The 24,423-nt window shown below is 37.6% G+C and overlaps 2 protein-coding genes and 1 pseudogene across 2 annotated transcripts in view; 1 reads left to right on the top strand and 2 right to left on the bottom strand.

Moving 5' to 3' along the window:
* Window positions 1–24,423, top strand: part of C4H6orf10 (chromosome 4 C6orf10 homolog) — a 76,965-nt gene that overhangs the window by 7,421 nt on the left and 45,121 nt on the right. Inside the window, exons 6-15 of the mRNA XM_025383354.1 lie at window positions 1,595–1,617; window positions 1,876–1,891; window positions 2,677–2,697; window positions 3,205–3,225; window positions 7,665–7,754; window positions 17,438–17,476; window positions 18,076–18,096; window positions 20,472–20,492; window positions 21,182–21,202; window positions 21,658–21,678. Of these exons, the coding sequence (XP_025239139.1) occupies window positions 1,595–1,617; window positions 1,876–1,891; window positions 2,677–2,697; window positions 3,205–3,225; window positions 7,665–7,754; window positions 17,438–17,476; window positions 18,076–18,096; window positions 20,472–20,492; window positions 21,182–21,202; window positions 21,658–21,678 (294 nt within the window). The remainder of the gene's footprint in view (window positions 1–1,594; window positions 1,618–1,875; window positions 1,892–2,676; window positions 2,698–3,204; window positions 3,226–7,664; window positions 7,755–17,437; window positions 17,477–18,075; window positions 18,097–20,471; window positions 20,493–21,181; window positions 21,203–21,657; window positions 21,679–24,423) is intronic.
* Window positions 5,385–5,484, bottom strand: LOC112623943 (annotated as a pseudogene).
* The window catches only part of LOC112623144, an 88,513-nt gene continuing 71,557 nt past the window's right edge, over window positions 7,468–24,423 (bottom strand). Inside the window, exon 2 of the mRNA XM_025383356.1 lies at window positions 7,468–7,982. Within this exon, the coding sequence (XP_025239141.1) occupies window positions 7,940–7,982 (43 nt within the window). The 3' untranslated portion in view covers window positions 7,468–7,939. The remainder of the gene's footprint in view (window positions 7,983–24,423) is intronic.

The raw sequence follows: 24,423 nt of genomic DNA, 5'->3' as shown, positions 1-24,423 counted from the left end.
TTCATCAAGAGGATATAAAAATTTTAAGTACATATGCACATAATGTCAGAGCACCTAAATATATAAAGCAAATATTAACATAACTGAAGGGAGAAATAGACAGCAATATAATAATAGTAGTGGACTTCAGTAACCCATTATCAACAATGAATAGATCATCCACACAGAAAATTAATAAGAGAGAAAATAAAGTTACCAAGAATACACAATAGGGAAAGGATAAATGTTATTGGGAAAACTGGATATCTATATGCAAAAAAAAAGAAAGAAATTGGCCCTTATCACATACTATACACAAAGATCAATTCAAAATGGAATAAAGACTCTAATGTAAGACTTGACACCGTAAAACTCCTATAATAAAACAGGGAAAAGTTCCATGACATTGGTCTTTGCAAGTTTTTTTATATGACACCAAAAACACAGTAACAAAAGCAAAACTAAGTGATATCTCATCAAACAAAATTGTTTCTGAACAACAAAGGAAACAATCAACAAAATGAAATCCAACTCACAGAATGGGAGGAAATATTTGCAAACCATATATCTGAATAAGTGGTTAATATTTGTCTTAATCTGTTTCAGTTGCTTACAGCAATATCTGAAACTGGGTAATTTATAAAGAAAAGAAATTAGGCCGGGCGCAGTGGCTCCCGCCTGTAATCCCAGCACTTTGGGAGGCCGAGATGGGCGGATCACAAGGTCAGGAGATCCAGACCATCCTGGCTAACACGATGAAACCCCGTGTCTACTAAACATTCAAAAAATTAGCCGGGCGTGGTGGTGGGCGCCTGTAGTCCCAGCTACTCGGGAAGCTGAGGCAGGAGAATGGCCTGAACCCGGGAGGCGGAGCTTGCGGTGAGCCGAGATTGCGCCACTGCACTCCAGCCTGGGTGACAGAGCAAGACTCCGTCTCAAAACAAAAAAAGAAAAGAAAAGAAATGTATGATTATTTCTTACAGTTATGGAGGACGGAAAGTCCAAGGCTGAGGGGGCGCATGTGGTGAGAGCCTTCCTGCTGGTGGGGACTATCTGCAGAATCCTGAAGTGGTACAGGGCATAACATGGCAAGGTGGCTAACATGCTATGATTAGGTCTTTCCTCTTCTTATGAAGCCACCAGTTCCACTTGCGTGACAACTCATTAATCCATTAGTGGATTAATCCATTTATGTGGGTAGAACCCTCATGATATAATCACCTCTTTAAGGCCTCACTTCTCAATGCTGTCACATTGAGGATTAAGTTTCAACCTGAGTTTTGGAGGGGACATTCAAACCACAGCAATATCCAAAATATATAGGGAACTCATACAACTCAAAAGCAAGATACAACTCAAAATACAGCTCAAACAAACTGATTTTAAAATGGACTAAGGACCTAAATACAGGTTGGTTCACTGCACAAAGGGCTAAGGGAATTGAAATCCCCAGCAGTGTCTCTGGGGTGGGGCTGCATTCACCTGGAGGAAGGAACACCTTTTCCTAACATGCACCAAAGCAACCTGTAGGCTACTGGAAGCCTTGGACAGCCAGGGAGGGAGGGATTTTGGGGGAAGGATTTTGGGGTAGTTCATTTTTGTGTGGTTGACAGAGTTGACAGCAAGCAAAGTGACTCAGTTACTTTCTCTTTTCTTTCCTCAACTCTCCGGGATCTATATACTTGGGGGGGGGGGTGTGATTATTTCCACATCCACAATCTCATAACCTTATAGTTCTGGTGTAGCTGGTGGGCGTAGTGTGGACAACTTTAGTGGCTTCCAATAAGAATGAGAGGTAGCTCTAGTGGTACTTGTTGAGTTCTGGAGATAGGACTGGTCAGAGAGAGAGAAAGAGGGAATTACCTCAGGTAATCCACCCACTTTGGCCTCCCAAAGTGCTGGGATTACAGGCGTGAGACACCGTTTTTAAAATCCCCATAGAACCATGAGAAACAAGTAACATTATTATAAAACAGAGAATGTGTTTTGTACTTGATTCCCACCAGAATGACTACTAAGTATGGAAGGAGAGCGCTCATTTTCAGAAAAGAAGCTGAAAAAAAAATACCGTTGTCTTTACATTTCTAAGTAGATCTTTAACTATACTTTAGTGAAATATCAAATGATATTATGATTCAACATAATTTAAATCAATTACAAAGTATCAATATTACTATTTGCTTTTACACTTTCATGAAAACAACAGTGATAACATGACTAGTTTTTCATGTAATTTGCTTTGTCTCTAGATTTCTTAAAAAGTCTGTTTCCATGACATCACTAAGAAACAAGTCTTAGATCATAGGATGCACATTCAATTGCAATCAATATACACATTTGTATTCATTATAATTTGCCATATTGTCGTTGAACTTGAATTCTCAATCAGCTGAGTAAATATTTTACCATTCCTTCTTTTATTTGACCTCAACCTACCTTATAACTATATTCCTTTGTTTTAATGTTTGCATGCATAGTTTGTTATTTCTTCTCACTACATGTATTTACCTTAATTAATCTTTGCCTGGTTTTTTATGTCATTAAACTTACAAATTCAGCCATGAGAAGATTTTGTCTCCAGTTTCCTGCCTAACTGGGTATTTGAGGGTGTTGATTGGGTAATTCTCTGTAGTGATACCAAAACTACAGGAATAGAATATCCAAATTGATTTTTCTTTCTTTCGTTTGTGTTTTTAGAGGGATCCAAAAGAGACTACAGTAAGTATTATCTTGTTTCTCAACAAAAATGTGCTTCCCATTAGTAACATTTCCCTAGATTGTAAACGCTTTGGAGGAAAGAGAAATCCTGTCATATGTCAAGTCATGTGAATACTAAGCAATAGATAAAGTTTTCTAGTGCTGGTTTAGAGTGATCTGGCTGGGAGAAAAGGAAAACAATAGAAGAAGTGATGAGCAAGAGAAAAGGAAAGTAATAAAGATAAAAGGGAGAGAGAGAAGAAAATAGAGAGGGAAAAAAGGGAGGGAGGAATTAGGGCAGTAGGAATGGCATCTGCCTACTAAAAATTAAACCCATTTGTAGAGATGGAAAGCATATGCAGTAGCTGGTGGGAGTGGCCATCAGTACCCATCACCAGATCAGTGATGACTCCCAGGGCCTAGGCTTTAACTCCTGAGAAGGGGGTAACAGCAACTGAAGCTGATATGCAAAGATTAGGGATCCAAATTCTCATGATTCACCTCATGTTTTCTGTGTGTGTATTTTAGCACCATCAACCAACTCTCTAGGTAAGTGCTTTGTGGTTTTCTTTCAATTCTACTGTCATCTGGTTTGCAAGCCATATTGTTTCTGTATTTTTTCTCTTTTAAGAAAGATTTTAAAATTAAGTATAAAAATAATTAACACTTGTATATCCACACCTTACATGTGACAAATTGATAATATTCTTGTTATATTTCTCAACTTATTATAGACATATTCCACTCCCTTCTTCCCAAAGGCTTATTAATATACTTTAAATATTTAAGTCTATTTACATATATTTATAGTCTCTACCTATCACTGAACAAAATGTAGTATTATTTTTTAGATGTTTAATTTTACAAAAAATGGCATCTGTCTGATAGTATCATTGTGGTTTGCATTTTTCTCTCAAAATGTAATTTTGAAATCCAAGTTATACACTTTGTTGAACAATATTCCACCCTATGAATATACAATATTTTTCTATTATTTTCTCCTACCAATGCATTCTCAATGTTTCCAGTTTCTGCTATCACAAATAATGCTGCAAAGATAGTCCTTAAGTAGATGGAAAAGAGTTTATCCAGGGTACATACCCCGAAGTAGGATTAGTGATCACATTGTATATGAGCATTTATGTAATTTATGCATAGTTTAAATTTTACTAGCTATTAATGAATTAAGCCCCTTGGTAGCTACATAGAGGCATACAGAAATAAATAAAAGTTTCCAATTTCTCTGCATTAGTAACAATCCCAGATTTTGTCATATTTTTCTATTATTGGCACTTGAATACGTGCACAATTTTTTAAATCTGCATTCCCTGCTCACCCCTGAAATTGAGTATCTTCTCATAGGCTTACTAGCTAGTTAGGTTTCACCCTATATAAATTGCTTGTTCATTTACTTTACTCATTTATCTATCAGTTATTGTTCTGTAGTAATTCTTTATTATTATTAAAGATCAACTTTCATATGTTACGTTAAATATTTGCAATTATCTCCTCCAATTCTATCTCTTAGCTTTAAATTTTTATGGTGTCTCTTGACTTTTAGAAGGCCTCCACTCACTCTCCCCCAACACCACACAATTTATTGTAATAAAATTTGTCAATCTCTTGTTTTCTTTTAGAGTTTCTGCTTTTTTGTTTGTTTGGCCTTACCTCGGTATCACAAAGATTTTGTCTAATACTTTCTCTTAATAGTTCTTAAATTTCCCTTTCTGCATATAGGCCTTTAATCCAAATGGGGTTTTGTTAATTGTTTTTTGGTTTTGGTGAGTGATTTCAGAAATAATACAGGTGAGATCTAATTTTCCGCTCATCTGGAAAACCAACTAGATGAATTTCTTCTCATCTTGTTCCAGCTAGATTTATTGACTGGTGTGTTCTTTCTCTGCTGATTTGTAATGCCATCTTCATCTTATATATTTGGTTTTTCCATGAATTTTACTTTCTGTTCCAGTGATCTTTTGTCTTTTACTGAACCAATACTACATTGCTTTCACTACTAAAACTGTAAAACATTTATTATTTAAAAATAGCACATTATCTTTGTTTTTTTTTCAGAAATGTGTTCAGAAATGTGTTCTTCGACCTTTTCTCTTACACAAGAATTTTATAATTTCTCAAGATCCATAAGAGTCATATTAGGATTTCACTGAAATTTCATTGAGTCGGTAGATAAATTTGTAAAATCAGTTCTTCCCATGCATTAACATGGTTGCCTACTATTCAAATTTTCTCATATACCCTTCAATAATGTAATATAATTTTCTTCAGAAAGGTTTTGCATATCTTTTGTTGGATTAATTCTTATACAAATACTTGTTTTTTGTTTCTGATGTGAATACTATCTCTCTATGTGGATTTTACAAATAATTATTGTTGGAATATAAGTTATATGCTGTATATCTGAGAGTAGATTTTGTATCTAGCCACCCTGCTGTGCTCTTAGAGTTCTAATAACTTTTAGATTCTCTTGAATTCTATATGTAAAACATCATGTCAACTGCAAAATCTGATAATCTTGAGTTTCCTTTTCCAATTCTTAAAACCATTTTCTTGTCATAGCTTGGGCTATGTACATCTATGGGTAAAATTCCTTCTCTTTACTTTTGCTTTATTTTTGTTCCTTTTTCTAGCTTGCTATATGAAACTCTTAATTAATTTCCAGACTTTCTTATCTTCTTTTTTTATTTTATTTTTATATGGGATACTTTACAAATTTGCATGCCATCCTTATACACGGGCCACACTAACCTCTGCATCATTCCAATTTTAGGATATATGCTGACAAAGCACACGCTCTTATTTTCTAATATAAATATCTAAGTAACTTCTAAATGCTGCTGAAACTCATGTCCTCATATCCACTCATATCCTCATGACTATTTTTTGACTTAAATTCTACACTGTCTGATATAAACATTGTTCTAACAACTTTGTTTTAATTAGTATTTTCCTATTATACATATTTTTCATCCTTTTATTTTGAATCTTAAGAGTTTGTTTTTGTCTTGTGTCTTTTTTAAATGGCATATTGCTTGACTTTGTTCATATTAACAATGTAAAATTTTCCATTCCCTAATAGATGAATGTAACTCACTTTATATTGTGAATTTTTATATGTTTATCTAAATGTTTCCTTTTTTTTTTTTTTTTTTTTTTTTTTTGAGACGGAGTCTCGCTCTGTCACCCAGGCTGGTGTGCAGTGGTGCAATCTCAGCTCACTGCAACCTCCGCCTCCCGGGTTCAAGCAATTCTTCAAGCAAGCCTCAGTCTCCCGAGTACCTGGGACTATAGGCGCCCACCACCATGCCCAGCTAATTTTTGTATTTTTAGTAGAGACGGGGTTTCACCATATTCACCAGGCTGGTGTCGAACTCCTGACCTTGTGATCCCCCTGCCTTGGCCTCCCAAAGTGCTGGGATTACAGGTGTGAGCCACCGCGCCCAGCCAATGTCTCCAATTTATATTGTGTTTTCCACTTACAGTACTATGCTTTGTTCTTTCATTTTTAAATCTTCTTTCCTACCTTCTGCTGGTATATTAGATTTCCTTTACAAACAAGCCTGGATGACTTTCATATCACTTCTAACAACATTAGATTGACTAGAACTCAATCATATAGCCACACCTAACTACAAGGGAATTTTGGGGAAATAGTCTAACCATGTTGTATTAGTTTTCTATAGCTGCTCTAACAAATTACCACAAACTTAATGGCTAAAACAACACAAATTTATTATCTATCAATTCCATAGTTTATAAATCTGTCATATATGTCTCACTGGACAACAATCAGGTTGTCAGCTAGACTGTATTCTTTCTGGATGTTCTAGGAACAAATCTGTTTCCCTGCTTTTTCAGCTTCTAGAGGCTGACCACATTCCTTGGTTCATGACTCCCTTCTTCTGTCTTCAAAGTGAACAAAAATAAATCAAGTCCTCACATCACATCATTCTGCCCTTCCTCCATCGTAATACCTCTTTCTCTTTCTATCTTTCTCTCTTCTGTCTCCTGCTTCCACTCTTAAAAATCTTTGTGATTATATTGGGCCCACTCAGATATACCAAGATCATCACCCTACTTTAAGGTGAGCTATTAGCAACTTTAACTTCATCTGCAATATTAATTCCCTTTTCCCATGTAACCTAACACATTAAACAGGAAGATAATCCCAGGTTCTTACAATGCATGAGGCCTGTGGCCTTGATTTCTGCTGGTGATCAGGTGTTTAAGACTCAGTCCTCCAATAAGATATCACATGGGTGGTGAAACTTCTCATTCATTACCAAGAATATGGGTTCCTTCTTGATATATTTTTCTTGAATATATTACTTCTCTTTTTAGTTTTCAAGTTCAGTTCTACTTTATAAACTTTAAAAACTACCGTGTTCAGAGTAGTCACTTAAAGGAGAGGATGAAATATCCCCCTCTATAGCAAGCACCCTTTCAGTAAGCCCTGAGGTTCTAAATACTTTCACTACTTTGACTCTAGCTTCTAATATTATTTAAAAACTTCCTGATTTGGTCTCTTGCTATTCTTCATCTCCATAGGGCACAAGTGAATTTTGGAAAGTGGAAACCCCTGTTGAAGCAGTTAGGTGGTAATTGTTTGGTGTAACAAAAAATATTTTTGAACAAAGGTGAAAAAAAGAAAATTAAGGGAGAGAGGAACAGGTGGAAGAAAGGTAGAGAAGGAAAGAACAAAGCAGAAGAATCACCAATGAAAGAAGACTTATAGGGACAGAAAAATGTCCATAGATTGAGAAGCTAGCAATCTCCAAATATATTTTTATTCTGTTACTCACCAAAATTGAAAGACAGGTTGCATAGATCTTGTAGTCCCACCTTACCACAAAAGTATTGCAGTCCATATGTAGATATCCAGCTGCTTACCACATTGCATTGCAATTGATAACAGGAAATGAGTTGTGACTCATTTCTATCCTCTTTCCCACAACTTTTCTGCAATATAGTGTCTACGGCATCTAAGTTCTCCCTGGGACAAACAGAACTCATTCTTGTTTTGATGTGTTTTATTTTAGCACTGTCTCGATCAAGTATTGGTAAGTTCCTTTACTTTTCTTTAATTCTGCTGACATTTAGCCCCCTTTAATCAAGAGGATATCTTCCTAAACTTCCCAGACTTCTTCACTGAAGCACAGCAGAAGTTTGAACTTCACGTTTATCCAATTTCTTTGTTCTCCATAACCAGACACCTCAATAATCAGTCAAAAGTAAATGCAAGTTTCTAGTGGTTTATTATGATGACACGAAGAGAGCAATTTCCAAGCCTGAAGTGTTGGAAAAACAGAGTAAATAAAGAAGGATGAGAGCAAGAAGTTAGTAAGAAAAATAAGGTGAGGATGAAGATAATATAGAATGAGGGATAAATGATATTAGCTGTGTCCTCAGAATTTCAAAGCTTTGCATGGCTAGCCAGAAAGAACAGCCTTCCCTGAGGCATCCCCAAGTCAGGCTGGCAGCAATGGAAGAGATGGCTAATTCCCTATCTCCCTGAGCTGCAACTGACACTAAGGGTTTGGTGCTCCCAGGTGTTCTTGGTTCCAATACTCATCCCTGCCCTGTCCCCTGCGAAAAAAATAAGAAAGAAAGAAATGGATAGTTTTTGAGCCAGACAACCACATGAATTTTTTGTTTGTATTTATTTTTAGGAGAGCAAGGGGGAAATTTTCATATTTCCAAATTCTAAGTCTCTTTGGTGTGTCACAGAACTAAAGAACATTCCCTAACCCTGCTGAGCTCTTGTCCCTCACCTCCTTTTCCTTCCCCATCATTGAGCGTTTTGTCTAAAATTAATGAGACCTTCAAAGAATGAGACGTCCACTGATTAAAGAATAAAGAGAGGATTAAAATGGTTTTAGCTGGCAATCATAGTTTCAGCAAAACAGTAATAGCTTCATTAACTTAGGAATAGGAGGAAAGAAGAGAGAGGTTTGTGAAGAGACCAGGGAATGGGAGTAGGGGACAAGGAGAGGGTTGTAATTAAAGTGGGTCGTGTTCCTTGACTATTTACAGATATTACACATGAGGAAAAAATGAAGTTTAAAGATATTATTTAACTTGACCAAAGGCATATAGCTAGTAAAAGAGTAAAACTGAGGTTCTAAACACTGGCCTTTGGACTCCAAGTCCTGAGCTTGTCCAGCTACCCCCAGGACATCATTAAATATATTTACTCTTCCAATCCAAAGTATTCTTTGGAAACAAAATGTTTGTTCCAAGGAATTTAGAAAATTATGCATATGTTAAAAATATATTACTTCAATTTTTAAAATGTAATTTGAAAATCTTAAAATGTAAATTAATATAAAATATCAGAATTAGTGTGCTAATCCAATACTGTGCCATAACCTTATCCCATGAATAAGGCTGTTTTGTTGTATATATAACTGTTAACAAGTGCCCTTAGAAAGCTATTAAGCTCAATATTTTATTACTTTTATGATTAAAACATGTTTTATCTAGTTTTGGTTTGTTTTCATCTAACATACAGAAAGGGTAAAATATTTGGGGGTTGAAACATGCTAAACAATAAACTCAAATCTTCAATTCATCCAGCAAAATCTGCAGAGGACCCATGTGAGACAGGCTTGCCATAAAAACCCTCCAAAGGGGAAATTTAGAGCATTGCAGCTGCTCTGCCTAAGACAATATAAGTACTGTCAATATAACAATATAAGTATTTCATAGACAGCATAGATTCTAGTGAGGTAAGACAGAAAATAAACACGTAAGCAAACAAATACAATAATTTCCCTTTCTAGATTAATTCCTACTATGATTATTAGACTATCACAGTACATTCTACGGAGAAAACAAATTAAGATAATATGATACAGCAAGACCAAGAAGTGAGGGCCTTTAGCTAGGAGACGGAAAGAAATTTCCCTGAGGAGATATTTGAACTGACACTGAATGGTGAAAAGGTGGCAGCCACAGGAGGATCTTAGGGAAGAGTATCTCAGGCAGAAAGAACACCAAGTTCCTGAGAGGGGAAGAAGAGTAGCTTGTATGAGAGATTGCTGAAAGCCAGTTGTGAATGATGGTGGAGGAGTCTGAAAGGTAGGGAGAGGCCAGATCACAAAAAGTCTTTTAGAAGAAAATATGGAGAACACTTCTGAGCACCACAATAAAAGCCATTGTTTTCATCAGGGAAGGGATAAAGCCACATTTATGCTGTAAAAAGGTAACCCTGTCTTCTGGTAGAGAATGAAATGGGAGAGAATGACCATCATATTTATTTATGATAGCAACAAGGAGAGAAGTACAGAGTAAAGTCTCATATTGCTTCAAAGACAACAGGGGTTTCTACTGGAGAAGATATTGTTTGGAAACAGCAATGGGGAGCAAAAATGACATTTACCTACATTCAGGCATGTATATGGGTATGGACTTTTTCTAAACAAACAAACAAACAAAAAACCAGACGTCACAGCCTCAACAACAGAGTGAGACCCTGTCTCTACAATGAATAAAAAATTAGCCAACTTGGTGGTCCCAGCTACTTGGAAGGTTGAAGTGGGAGGATCACTTGAGCCAAAGAGGTCAAGGCTACAGTGAGCTGTGATTGCACCACTGCACTCCAGCCTGGGTGACAGAGTGAGATCCTGTCTCAAAAAAAAAAAAAAAAAAATCACTAAGAGGGCTGTAAGAGACATGGTTTTTTAAAAATGTTATCATTTTTAATTGACAAAAATGTATATATTTATGGTATACAACATAATGTGTTGATATATGTATACACTGTAGAATGACTAAATCAAGCTGTTAACATATCCATTTCCTCACACACTTTTTGTGGAGAGAACTCTTAAAATCCACACTCTTAGCAAATGTCAAGTATAACATATTATTAACTATAATCACCATGTTGTACAAAAGATCTCCTGAATGTATTGCTCCTATCTAACTGAAACTTTGTGTCCTTTGAGCAACATCTGAGATACAGGTTTTTTTTGTTGTTTTTTTTTTTTTTTTGGTTTTTTTTGAGATAGAATCTCACTCTGTTGCCCAGACTGGAGTGCAGGGCACAGTCTCAGCTCCCTGCAACTCCACCTCCCTGCAACTTCCACCTCCCGGGTTCAAGCAATTCTTGTGCCTCAGCCACCCAAGTAGCTGGGATTACAGGCGTGTGCCACCATGTCCGGCTAATTTTTGTATTTTTAGTAGAGACAGGGTTTTGCCATCTTGCCCAGGCTGGTCTTGAACTCCTGGCCTCAAGTGATTTGCCCTCCCCAGCTTCCCAAATTGCTGGGGTTACAGGCATGAGACACCGCACCCAGCCTTGAGATACAGTATTTTAAAGGACAGTCAGGCATATTAAAGCAAGATGGTGAAGAAAACGTTTGGAGAAGTTCAAGATATAGGAAAATTTGCTGATACGAATTTCTGACAGCATGGTGTGTTTTAGAGAGTAAGGAGAGGTGGAAGGAATGTCCAATTAGGAATTTAAAAAAGCATTATGATAATAAGCATCCTTAAGATGAGGATTATCTTCAGATGGTGAGTAAATTAAATGAGGATGTGACCCATTTGGGGATTAATCTCAAAGGATGATGAGTAATTAGTTACATAGAGTATTTAGCTGAAAGATGCATAGGGCCACCAGGAAGCTATTCATCCCTGAAGCTCAAGATGATATGTGGTCCTAAAGAATGGATGAGGCCCTCTTGAGAGATAATTCTCATAGGCAATTCACTGGACTGTGGTAACTTGAGAAAGGGCCTCTCAAACCAGGACCTCAAAGGACTTGATCCTATTATTTCTTTGAAAATCTTGAACTAGCATAGTGCCCAAGATAGAGGCGGCTGCGGTCCATTACCCGTACATGTATAAACAGATAAGGACTGCAATCTGAAATGATGATATAATAATATGTGTTGAGCATTATGCTCCAGGCTCTGTCCTAAACACTTCTTCATAATAATCCTAGGAAGTAGATATTATTATAAATTCTATTTTTAAAATGAATAAACTTAGGCATAAAAAAAAAAAAAAACAGGCAGAGTAACACAGCTAGTAAGTAGGGGAACCAGGATTCAAATCCAAGCATTCTAGTAGTTGATGGCCCATTGTACTTAATGAGACCTAATCAAGGGTCCCCTTTCTAAAATGATTTCGGTGAGAATTATATACTTTGTAAACCAATTAACTCAGACTGATGTGGATTTTTATTATTATTGCTCAGTGCCAACTCCAGGAATCATATTTCAGTTTATTTTCTATTTCTAATTTAGGAAAGAGAAATGAGAGCAAGCAGATAATAAGAAGGAAGTACATAGGGAAACTAAGGAAAGTTTAATTAAGCCTAAGGTCCTCCACCTCCTCAAAGCAAGTAGAGGAAAAAGAAGAAAAAAAAAAACTAAGGGCCAAGCATGGTGGCTTACACCTGTAATCCCAGCATTTTGGGAGGCTGAAGTAGGAGGATCCTGGAGGCCAGGAACTCAAGACCTGCCTGGACAACACAGTAAGGCTCTGTCTCTTCAAAACAATTAAAAGAATTAGGGCATGGTGGCATGCCTGTAGTCCTAGCTACACAGGAGGCTGAGATGGGAAGATCACTTGAGCCCAGTAGTGAGAGGTTACAGTGAGCTATGACAGAACCACTGACCTTCAACCTGGGCAACAGAGTGAAACCCTGTCCCAGAAAAAAAAAAAAAAAAAAAAGACTAAGGTCTTCCAAGTTTTCTTAAGAGTTTCAACCTTTACAAAGGCTGAGAAGAAAAGGAAAAGGGAATCACCTTCTCTGCTCATTGTTAGTCCTACATGTCATTCTGGGCCTTGGCCACACCATCAGAGTACAAGATGCCTAAACAATCCATGAAAAAAATCACACTACAGCTGGCACAGAGGATCTGATACCCCCTGGGGAAGGTAGCATGAGGGATATTTTTTCTGATCTTCTTTTCAAAGGGGGATTAACGCTGATGCTTTTAAGGAATTGATGTGCCCTTAGAGATGTGGGTATTTAACACAGTTTACAAGGGAATTGAGCCAAGTTCTTGGTTGTTTCAGTACCATAAACCCTTATTTGTCTAGGGACCTCGTCCTCCTTATTTGCCTCTTTCTAGGCAGGCCCTATTTCTAGAAAGTCAGCCTTTTTTGCTTCTCCAACCAAAACGTACCCTAAGGCTAAAAGACCCAAGAACACAGGGCTTTCGTTTGTGAATGTAGCCTTATTGAATCATAAAAGTTGAGAAGAAAAATTATTAAACCCTGTCATAGATGAGTTAAATGCAGTTCCAAAAGATGGTGAGAATTATCAAACTTTGCATAGTCATTTAACAGTCAATGTAAGACAAATAAGACTAATATCCAGACTTTCTCCACTGAATATAGTGAGGGTTCATTCTATGGTAGCTTGTACAAATTACTATCAAAGTTAATATAATTAAAACTTCTACAAGCTTTGCCCTAGAATTTAGGTTATTTTACAAGGGGAACATTTTAAAGATGAATAAAAACAACAGAAAAAACTGTTGGGGAGGGAAGATGGTCAATATGTTAAAGAAAAAAAAATTTTAAAGGAATATTCCAGAAAGAAGAGAAAATTGTAAAGAATATGAGGGAAAACGTGCTGAACTTAAAGTGAAGAAAACTGGAGGCTAAAACTGCCTTTAATTTTTTGCATACTCAGGCACAGCCCTTCTCTTTCTCAATCTCGGTGTTCTTTTCTTATAAAACTAGAACCTTTGTAATATTGCCTTTCTTTGGTTCTTGAGGCTATCACATTAGGGAAAAAAGACTCTCCAAACTGAAAAGATGAAAGAAAAAGGGAGGGAGAAATGGAAAAGACAGGAGAAAGGTGGTGAATGAAATCAGAATATTGGAAATATAGTTAATCTGAATATTCCCCTGTAACTTTCACCCCTGCATAGTGTCTAAGGGGGAAAAGACATGGGACCACCTGCAAGTGTGACCACTTTATGAGCCTACCTACAGGGGAATGGAAAGTCTAATAACCTAAGGGAGGACCTATTTCCAGGAAGACTCTTGCGAAATTGATGGATTATTGAAACTTTAGACTGACTTGAATAATTGTTATTGTTCTTTAGCTTCAACTCAAGGATCCATGAGTAAGTTTATCTTTTTGTTTCAAAATCTAGTGTTGTTGGGCTCCTACACAAGGCAGAGGACTTTTCCCTGTCTTAACTATTTTCTGTTTCCTACTATGTCAGTGTAACAGGGCTTAAGACTCATGATTCTCCACCTTGTCCTTCATTAGCCATCTTAACTGGATCATGCCCACCTTTATCACCTTTCCCCCCCTCTAAGACAATGAGACCTCCCACTTGCTTAAGCAAATTCCTTCATTCTTGCCTTTGACCACATCCTCTCACTCCCTTATTTCTTCAGAAGTCATTGCTTCTCTCTTCTACACCTTTAAATATTTTCCTTCCTTTAACTGCTTCTCCTTAAGGTATAGAACAGGTTTGATTTTCTTCCATCTTAAACAGATCCTAACTACGTCCCTCTCTAATCGCAGCCTACCTTCAAGGGAGGAAATTATGCTGTACACTCTGACTGTGGGCTTAGAAAAAAGTTACTGCTCACTTCTTATCTGAACTATACACTATTTCTCCATGAATTGAGAGTAATATAAGACCTACTAAAAATCACTTTTAAAATACATTTGCTTGTTAATTATTTTCAATTTACAGAGGACTATTGCCTAGAAGTTAAGCATGCAGACCCTAGAGTCAGGCTAACTAGAGTTGTATCCCGGTTCCCTACTTACTATTTGTTTGGACATAGGCAAGTTACTTAATCACTCATTAAAATGTCAAGTCAGTTATATAACTAATTTCAACAACTAGTTGAAAATTAATCAAATAAAAGAACAGAGAAGAGGCTGGGTACTGTGGCTCACGCCTGTAATCATGACACTTTAGGAGGCTGAGGCGGGTGGATCACCTGAGGTGAGGAGTTCGAGACCAGCCTGGCTAACATGGTGAAACCTCGTCTCTACCAAAAATACAAAATTAGTTGGGCATGGTGGTATGTGCCTATAATCCCAGCTACTAGGGAGGCTGAGGCAGGAGAATCACTTGAACCCTGGAAAGGGAGGTTGCAGTGAGCTGGGATCGCACCACTGCACTCCAGCCTGGGTGACAGAGTGAGACGCCATCTCAAAATAAAAGAACAGAGAAGTGAAGGAAGCTGAAAAAAATGAATGGAGAAGAGAGGAAAACCAAAGAGGTAAAATTTAAATAAACCTTCTGGAACTGATTTCAATTGGTTGTCAAAAAAAAAAAAAAAAAAGAACACATTTTCTAAATGAAGGGAAGATTGTGACAGGAATGAGGAAGAGAGAAGTGAGGAAATCGGGAAAAAATCCAAAACAGATAACTTTGGCTGGACAGATTTTTTTTCTGATCTATGTGCTTTTCCTACAAAATTTTTCATATTGACTTTTACTTTTGTGGTTGCATATTAGGGTCACATTTCCTATTAGCAAAGTTGTTTCTTGTTCAAAGACGGAATTAAATATATCATATTTCATTATTTTTTTCTAAAAGGCATCAAAACTTTCAGATGCTTCACAGTCTGAACAAGTTTATTACTCACAGGTTTTAATTAAATGTGACCCAACCAATACCTGTCCTTAAAATAATGAAAAGAAAGGGATTCACTTGCCCTATCCCGACTCAGGCCACAACCCATATGATGCTGATCTCAAACTGCACTGTTGCTGAAGTATAGATGGTACTCATTTAAATCATCTCTTCTTATCTGAAAATACAGCTCCCAAATTAGCCAACAGTAGCCCAGTGCCACCTGTAGATGTGTTTTGTTTGGCCAGCACGGCATTATATTAAACTTTGAATTTGAATGCCTCTGAGTAGGGCATGGACTTTTCACCATCTCTATCCCTTGTAACTCTAGCAGATTCACAATCATGAGACCTGCTGGACCCCTTAATGCAAGTGAGTTTGTGATCCCCACAAAGATAATGAGGAATTCGGTCTGGTATGGAAAATGTGGTACTCTCTAAACGAACTAACTTGGATGTTCCCATTAGGAAGAATATCCACAGAGACAGTGTCCTTAATCCAAAACACATAATATTCAGTATTTTGGCAGGATATGTACATCCTAAGTTTTTTTATCTGCTTCTTTGCTCTGTAAGGCAACAAGTAAATGCCTTTCACTGCCCTGCTTATTTGTCTTCAGCTGGGAAACGGCACAAAATACTCAGTTCAAGAATTTCCTTTCTTGGCCCAGTACGGAGGCTCATGCCTGTAATCCCAGCACTTTGGGAGGCCGAGGTGGGGGGATCACTTGAGGCCAGGAGTTTCAGACCAGCCTGGTCAACATGGCGAAACCTCATCTCCAATAAAAATACAAAAATTAGCTGGGCGTGGTGGCGCATGCCTGTAATTCCAGCTAATCAGGAGGCTGAGGCACAAGAATGCCTTGAACTCAGGAGGCGAAGGTTGCAGTGAGCCGAGATTGTGCCACTGCACTCCAGCCTGGGTGACAAAGACTGTCTCAAAAAAAAAAAAAAAAAAAAGAAGGAGAGAAAAGAAAAGAAAAGAAAAATTCCTTTCTCCTCATTATTCCATATTACTTTAGGTCAGGAATGGAATATATATGACCTGTGTTACATTTCTGCTCATGCCTTTGCCTATGGCAGACATCAATAATTGATCATGATTCTCTTACCTGCTCAGCCCACATGTATCCTAAAATTCTTCTCATCTCCAGATAGTCATTACTAATTGATCAAAATTAAATATGCATAACTCAAGTATACTTGTCACTCCTAACATAGGTTAATGTCTTAAATCTTAAAAATCTTAAGTATAGAAAACTGTCCTTTTAAAATTATCCTTATTTGGTGGTGGAAGTGGCTTCACCTTCTCAAGAAACTGACAGTTCAGTGATTGATGGTCTAAAATACCACATAGAAAAACAGACATCTCTTTCCAAATGCTGAGGGTAGATCCTGTTGTTTCTGGGGAAAGCTACCATTTCCCTCCCAAAACAGCAATGTAACAAATAAGCGAAAAATAATTATACACAAAGAAGGAAACACATTATTCAATTATTTTAAGATAAAAAATTGCGAAATTTTCAACATCTTAAAATATGATTGGGTATTTCTCAAGACAGAAACAAGAGAGATTAAAATGACATAATTAAGGTACTAAGGTACACAAGAAGACAGGGTTATTTTAAAGATTAAAATAACACAAATTAATAAATCAAAAATAAAAACACAATTAAGTGCACATTATAATGCTTTGCTGTCAGGACTCAGAACTTTTCAAATGACAGTCAGAAATAAAAGGAAAAAATAAAGCAGAAAAAAAGTAAAACAAAGTAGCTTACTACTTTGCCAAAGTATTTCATTCATTTATAGTTACTGAATATTTCTTTCCATAACATTTCTAATACAACTTTTCAGCTTTCCTTTCTGTTATTACTCCTGATTTTTCACTGCAACTTCATAATATAAGTAAGACAGAGGACACCACTTCTGTTTTAGAGATGAGAAAATTAATGTTCAAAACATTTAGTGACTTGCCCAAAATCACAGAGCTAAAGAATAGCAAAACTGGGACTCAGGTCTTTAACCTCAAGACTGTTTGTACCACACCTGGGGAGGAGGAGGAGGGAATGGGATTATCTATCTCCATGCCTTCTGAAAGTCTAAATCTAATTTAGTCTAAAGTCTAATCTAAATCATATCTAATAATATACTTTTCAATTTTTATTACAGGTAGTACAAAATGTTTAAAAACAATTGAAGAACCTCTCTGTAAGTTTCCCATATACACAACTCAGTCCTTTTTTTACTGACTCCTAATAATTGTACAAATTTATGGGATATATGTGATATTTTGATACATGCATACCAAGTGTAATGATTTGGATGTTCTACAATGTGCCTGCTACCAGAGGAATGGGGAGGGTGGTGAGAAGGCACATAAAGGTGGAGGAAAGGAGAAAAACTTGCAATTTTACTGTTCTCTCTTTATTTTACCAGTATGAGGAATTTGAGGCTGATTTCAAGATCCTATAAGTGACTGATTAATTTTTTCATTTAGCAAAGGGGAAATTCTTATAATAAAAACTAGATTAATTAATGAAATTGTGAGAAAGATTCTGGGGCCAGGGAAAATTATCTATAATCTTTAGAAGGATTTGACAGCAGGAAGATAATGAAAATTGAGAATAATAACTGCAGGGAGTATGATTTTCACAGTCTCCTAAGGAAAAAAGGAAAATGCCTACTTACGTTCTTGCTGCCTTTTCATGTAAATCAAATATGTAGTAAATGCTGGATCTGAAACTCCCTGAGATAAACACCCTTGAGTCATGCTGTCTCTAAACTCATCTTTTTTGTTTGTATTTTAGCCAGAACTGCAGGAGCCATTAGTAAGTTCTTTTTCTACCCTTTAATTCTCATGTGCTTTGCTCTACTAAACTGTTAGAATATGTAAGACATTCATATTTCTAGGTGTTTTTGTTTCTTTCACAAATTGTCCATTCTTTTCCCGTTCTTTATTCCCTATTCTTATCTTAATAAACTGCGGTGCCTCTGTAAGAAAGTACTATTACCTTTAACTTTTCCAAACTCTTGAGATTCAACAGCAAAAGGAAAAGAGTGAAGAACAAAAAATGGTCAAGTGAAAGGAAGAAAGATTCCCCTGTGAGAAAACCCAGTAACACTCAAAGGAAAGAGGCTTGATGGTGGCCATTCTACTTAAGACCCACCAAGAAAATTTCAGTGACATGCAGTGAGTCCCAGCTCACTGACCGAGGATCCCAGACTGTCACTGATGTTTGTGTGGGATGTATATCCCCTGCTATGAACAAAGAATAAATCTGAAAGAAGTATCCAGATAGAATTTTAAATGAAACTGTAGCGTACATCTCCGGAAGAAGCATTGGTTGGGAACAGAGAATAAGGGATAAGTGAGAGGAAGTTGATTTAAAAAGGAAAAAAATAATGGTAAATGGAAACAATGACTTTTATATGATCTGAGATTTTACCAGCCCTTTATGGCCTTGATGCTTAAAGTGAATCCAAGGACCTGCATCCACATCACCTTGGAGTTTTAGAGATGCAGAGTCTGAGCCTGTTGCCCACCCCCGACCTACTAAGTCAGACTTTGCATTTTAATAAGATGCCCAGGTGATTTGCGTGCATACCAAAGTTTAAGAACCATTGCTCTACAGGATTTTAATTCTCTGCCCTGAGAGAGGAAATAAAAAGATGAGTGCACTTGGTCCAAATTTAACCGGCTTTTCCAGCCCTGCCAATTCCCCACACCAAGAGTGATCTTAAAGTCAAAGACAAGAAAGATGAAACTCATCAGGGTTTAATTCACTTTCTAACACATTTCCATCCTTCATTTTTGAAGATGTTCAGAGGTTGAGCCCCTGAGGCAGCACTAACTCTAAAGGAAAAAGAAAAAAAGTGATTTGAGAATTAAAGCTCATGGTATATCACATCCTATGTCTACTCCTCTTGGAGTATTTATACAAATGAAACATTATTAAAATAATCAAGTCAAACTTTGAGAGCAAATACTGGGTAGGTATCATAAAAGCACATATTAGGCCAAGCACAGTGGCTCATACACGTAATCCCAGCACTTTGGGAGGCCAAGGTGAGAGGATCACTTATAGCCTGTGAAGTGTATGAGGTGTGGAGAGGTGTAGAGAGGTGTGGTGGGGTGTGTGTGCGTGTGTGTGTGTGTGTGTGTGTGTGTGTGGTCATAAATAAGAAGACTGTTACTGCATTATTAACAAGTAGGTGGGTCTAGTGTCTCAATTCCTTTGCCCACTACTCATACCTATAAATGTCTTAAGTCAACCTAGCAGTTTCTATTCCCTCTTATATGGCAGGCCAAGTTACTCTATTGAATACGGGCCAAAATCACTACAGAGACAGAAATTCCCACTGTCTCCTTCCGAAGATGAGGCTATAGATTCTAGCTAAGCAAGTTCAAATTAGCCAGCTGGAAGACAGGCAATGGCCTGTGTAATCTACTGAGATACAAGCAGGACACCCATCGGGAAAGGGGAAGGAACGCTGCCTGACCAAATGTGCATCCCTACAGTTCCAGCTGGCAGATTCCAGCAGTAACCAGGGTCCTCCAAGATGAAGAAGGAAGCATTTGTAAACTTTATTTGTTCCTCCACGAAGTGGAAATTTTGCTCCTGGTATCTACATTTGTGATGTTTTCCCAGAAAGAATTTTAATGCAAACAGTATTTTCTCATTAGTTCTATTTTGTTTTTTCCATATTTTAGCTGGAACTATTAGACCTATAAGTGAGTTCCTTTTCTGTTTCCTCTAACATTCTTCGGCCTTCTGTGGGATATGGGGTCCTCTCTACATCCTAACTGTTACCATTTCTACCCCTACAGGATTTCTCACTCATACTTCTTCATTGTATTCAAATCTTCTGACACCTTCTGATGCCCAAGCCATCAGACACAATATCCTGAATTGTTACTGAATTTAGGATAAGGGAAAGCCACATAATTCATGTTTAAAATTGTATTTTATTTTAATTATTTATATTTATTATTTTTTAGTTACCTAAATTTCTCATTTAAGATGAATGCTGAATGATTTAAACTGGTAGGAGGGTTATGTGGCTTCCAGGCTAAGATTATCTACAGTCCCACAGTAGTTGTTCTCCTCTGGTTGAATTGTTTCATAGTTTATTTAGAAACAATACCGGTAAAATGAAAATTCTATTAATGTCAAACCACACTTTCCTCCTTTTTGTATTTCAGTGCAATTCACAGCCCCTATTCGTAAGTATCAACTTTGTTTTTCCACTGTAGTCCCTTTGATACCTGACCTACGAGGTCTTGGGGCCTGATCTGCTCTGCATTTTTCTAAACAATTTCAACTTTTATTTTAGATTCAGGTGGTGCATATGCAGGTTTGCCAATGGGTATATTGTGTGATGCTGAGGTTTAGGGGTGACATGCTTTCTTAACACTGTCTTTCTCAGTTCCCCTAGCATTCCTGTTACATAGTTTCCAAAGAGGCCATCCACGAAGTGTTAAGAAATCTCACAGGCCAACATTTAAAAATATAAACCAAAACAGCCCTCTTAGTAATAGTCATAATGATCCCTCAGCAAGAGAAGGTACATCTTTCAAATAAACCATGTCTCTAAAGAAACTGGGGGTAAGGGGCAAGAAAATGTAAGAAGAAAAATAGAGGCATAACAGATTAATATGGAGTGAGTCTTTCCCAACCCTCTGAAGATTTCCAACCATCACTGAAAGCAGGAGGAGGCCTCCATCCCTGTAGGTCCCTTATATTGTGCAACAGGGAGCCTGCCTGAGGCTCGCCATACAAGCAACTCTTGATCTTCCCATTGTTTCTATTTATGATACTCCCTAGAGCGAGTGTTAGGCAATGGGAATTTCCTTCACAGTGGTGAAGCATACGGATATCTTTTTCTTTCTCCTTCTCTCTCTCTCTGTCGCAGCTGGAGCTACAGGACCTATCAGTAAGTTTGCTGTCTGATTCTCCACAGTGAGCATTTTACTTTCCTGCAGTATCTTAGGGATCGCTACCTGGTTTCCATGTTGGGATTTCAAGGGTTTGGAGTTCACATTTTCTTCAACCTCTTATTTTTCTTCGACCTAGCATTTCAGTAAGTCATGATTAGCTCTGTGAACGTACACTTCACCAATAAAAACAAATTACAAAGTGGAGGATGAACCCTTGCAGATTTTCAATGGCTCCTCACCATCACACAAGGGATTTTTAGATGAGGAGGCCCTTATATGTACTAGCTTGCCATAGCAAGAAAGTCACCATTTCTACTACTCAGCTGCAGCTGAACTTGACATTAGTGATTCAGATTCCTACTGGGGAAAGTATATAAATGAAAGTACATAAATAAAAGGTATATATAAAATATATATATAGCTACTGATTTCTTTTCTCTTTTTTCTTTAGAGCTCTCTCACAAAACCATTGGTAAGTCATCTGATTCTCAATTATAATACCTTTTGGTACTTTACTTAGAACATCAATCTATTTTTAATTCAATTATTCATGCCCAAGGACTCAAGGATCAAGTCCTTCTGCCACCTCATAATTTCACCCAGTGCTCCTTCAGGTTGGACTCATCCAGGTTTTGCAATAAAAATATATTTTAACTATGAAGCTGAAATGCAAAGTGAAAAATATCCCGCTAGAGATGGTCCTAAGCTGTTTCCACTTCAGCATGTCATCTAGCTCTGTAGAGCCAATATTTAATAAAGATTTAGAACCCAGCACCTAAACTTCCTGCTTTGCTTTCCATGCAAATGATTTTTCCATTATTAGATAATCTTCACTTTGTAAAATAATGCAAATTTTAAGTTTTCTTTCTTTCTTTTTTTTTGGGGGGACAGAGTCTAGCTCTGTGGCCCAGGCTGGAGTGCAGTGGCATGATCTCGGCTCACTGCAAGCTCTGCCTCCCATGTTCAGGTCATTCTCCTGTCTCAGCCTCCTGAGTAGCTGGGACTACAGGGGCCCGTCACCACGCCCAGCTAACTTTTTGTATTTTTAGCAGAGATGGGGTTTCACCGTGTTAGCCAGGATGATCTCGATCTCCTAACCTCGTGATCCACCCGCCTCGGCCTCCGAAAGTGTTGGGATCACAGGCTTGAGCCACCGCGCCCGGCCTTTCTTTCCTTTCTAATTGCCCTGAAAAGTTCTCTCCAGAAGAGTTAGGCTCTATTTTCAGCAACTTTTAGCAACCTAGTCACATTCTTTGAGTGATCCCTATAATGTCTTACTACTGTTTTTCTAACACTCGTGTACATTACTTTGTTGCATCTAAACAACATCAAATGGCAGTGGGTAAGGCAGTTATTATCCTCATATTTAGAAATGAGGAAACTGAGGGCCAGGAATCATTTCTCAAAAAAATAAGAGGATGGGTTAGTTAATAAAATTAAGACTAAAGTTTTTACTAACTCTTCATTCTTTCTACTATCTTTCCATTTTTGGGTGTTATAACAGGTTATTAACAGTGAATAAAATGAACTTCTAATGTTGAGATTAAAAGGTAGTAAAGGCCTAGAGGAGATAAAGTGAGAGAATGAGTAACACAAATAGTAACAGATAAAGAATGAAGATGCAGGTTAGAGAGAGATAAATAGGAGAAAATTTAAAAAGAACAAAAGTAGGAAGAAAATTGGAAGGAGAAAGAGTAAGTGAATTGGCACATAAGAGAATAAAGAAGAGAAATGAATATGTTGAGAAAGAGAATAAAAATAAAGGTACAAGAAGTCACAAATTGAAACTAGAAATGGGAAGAAAATATAGAAAAACCGAAGAAACAAAATACATTTTGAAGTGATCATCTATCCAAGGATTTAGTAACTTATGTCAAGAGGGCAGGTTTCCTAAGAGTTCTACTTCAGAATCAAAGATACATATTTGTAGATACAGACAAAGCAACTATTAGCATAATATCTAAACGTATAACTGGTCTACTGCTCATAGCCAAGGGCATCCAGATCTGGAAAGCCACCTTCTAGGTGTTTCACACAGAAAAAAAAAAATTCAGAGTTAAAAGTTCAGGGATTATTGATCAAAACTTGAATGTTTCTCATCCTGAGTGATAGTGAAGTGAAGGATTATTAACTGCTATGCCCACTGGGTGAGGATATGGTCTTTTCAGATTCAACTAACCTTGCAGACTTACAAGATTACCATAGCTCTCATCTGGCATCAGTCTACTCAGTAGGACCTAAGGCAGGACGCACAGCTTGCCAGCAAGGGCATTATCAGCTATCCCTCTGCTGTGGGAGCAGTACTCGCCATGATCTATGCAGCTGTCCACATAGCCACCTAGGACCTATTCTGCTTGGCCTTCTGTTAGATGAATTGGGAGCTGACCTGGCTTAGAAACCCCACAGGTCTACCAGGAACTAAAATCTCCTATAAGAACCCCATACACATTACCTGCAGGGATCCCGTAAGGAATATGACCAAATACATGGGTCACTGCACTCAGGGAAGCCCAAAGTTATAGCTTCTTAATACATATTTACAGTTCTCCCAGTTCAGATGCAGTCTGACATCAAGGATCATTCTTATGCAAGCAGTGTTGCTAAATAACATAACAGGCTTTCGGCCAGGCGCGGTAATCCCAGCACTTTGGGAGGCCAAGACCAGCGAATCACAAGGTCAGAAATTTAAGATCAGCCTGGCCAATATAGTGAAATCCCATCTCTACTTAAAAAATACACAAAAATTAGCTGGGTGTGGTGTCGTGCGCCTACAGTCCCAGCTACCCAGGAGGCTAAGGTAGGAGAATCACTTGAACCCAGGGGGTAGAGGTTGTAGGGAGCCAAGATCATGCCACTGCACTCCAGCCTGGGCAACAGAGTGAGACTCCGTCTCAAAAAAATAAATAAATAAATATAACAGGCTTTCGATATTTATCAGGTCATCAAGTGATCAGAGCTAGAAAACCAACTGAAGGTCAAATTCTCATTAAAAACTGAAAGTTTTGGCCAGGCATGGGCTCACACCTGTAATCCCTGCACTTTGGGAGGCTAAGGCAGGAGGATCACTTGAGACCAGGAGTTCAAGACCAGCCTGAGCAACAACAGAGCAAGATCCCATCTCTACAAAAAAATTCTTTTTAATTAGCCAGGCATAGCGGCATGCAGCTGTAGTCCTAGCTACTCAGGAGGCTGAGGTGGGAAGATCACTTGAGCCCAG

The sequence above is a fragment of the Theropithecus gelada genome, chromosome 4 (assembly GCF_003255815.1).
Source record: "Theropithecus gelada isolate Dixy chromosome 4, Tgel_1.0, whole genome shotgun sequence".
Lineage (NCBI taxonomy): Eukaryota > Metazoa > Chordata > Mammalia > Primates > Cercopithecidae > Theropithecus > Theropithecus gelada.
Note: the sequence above shows the minus strand (reverse complement) of the source record. Positions and strands in the feature narration are given on the sequence as shown.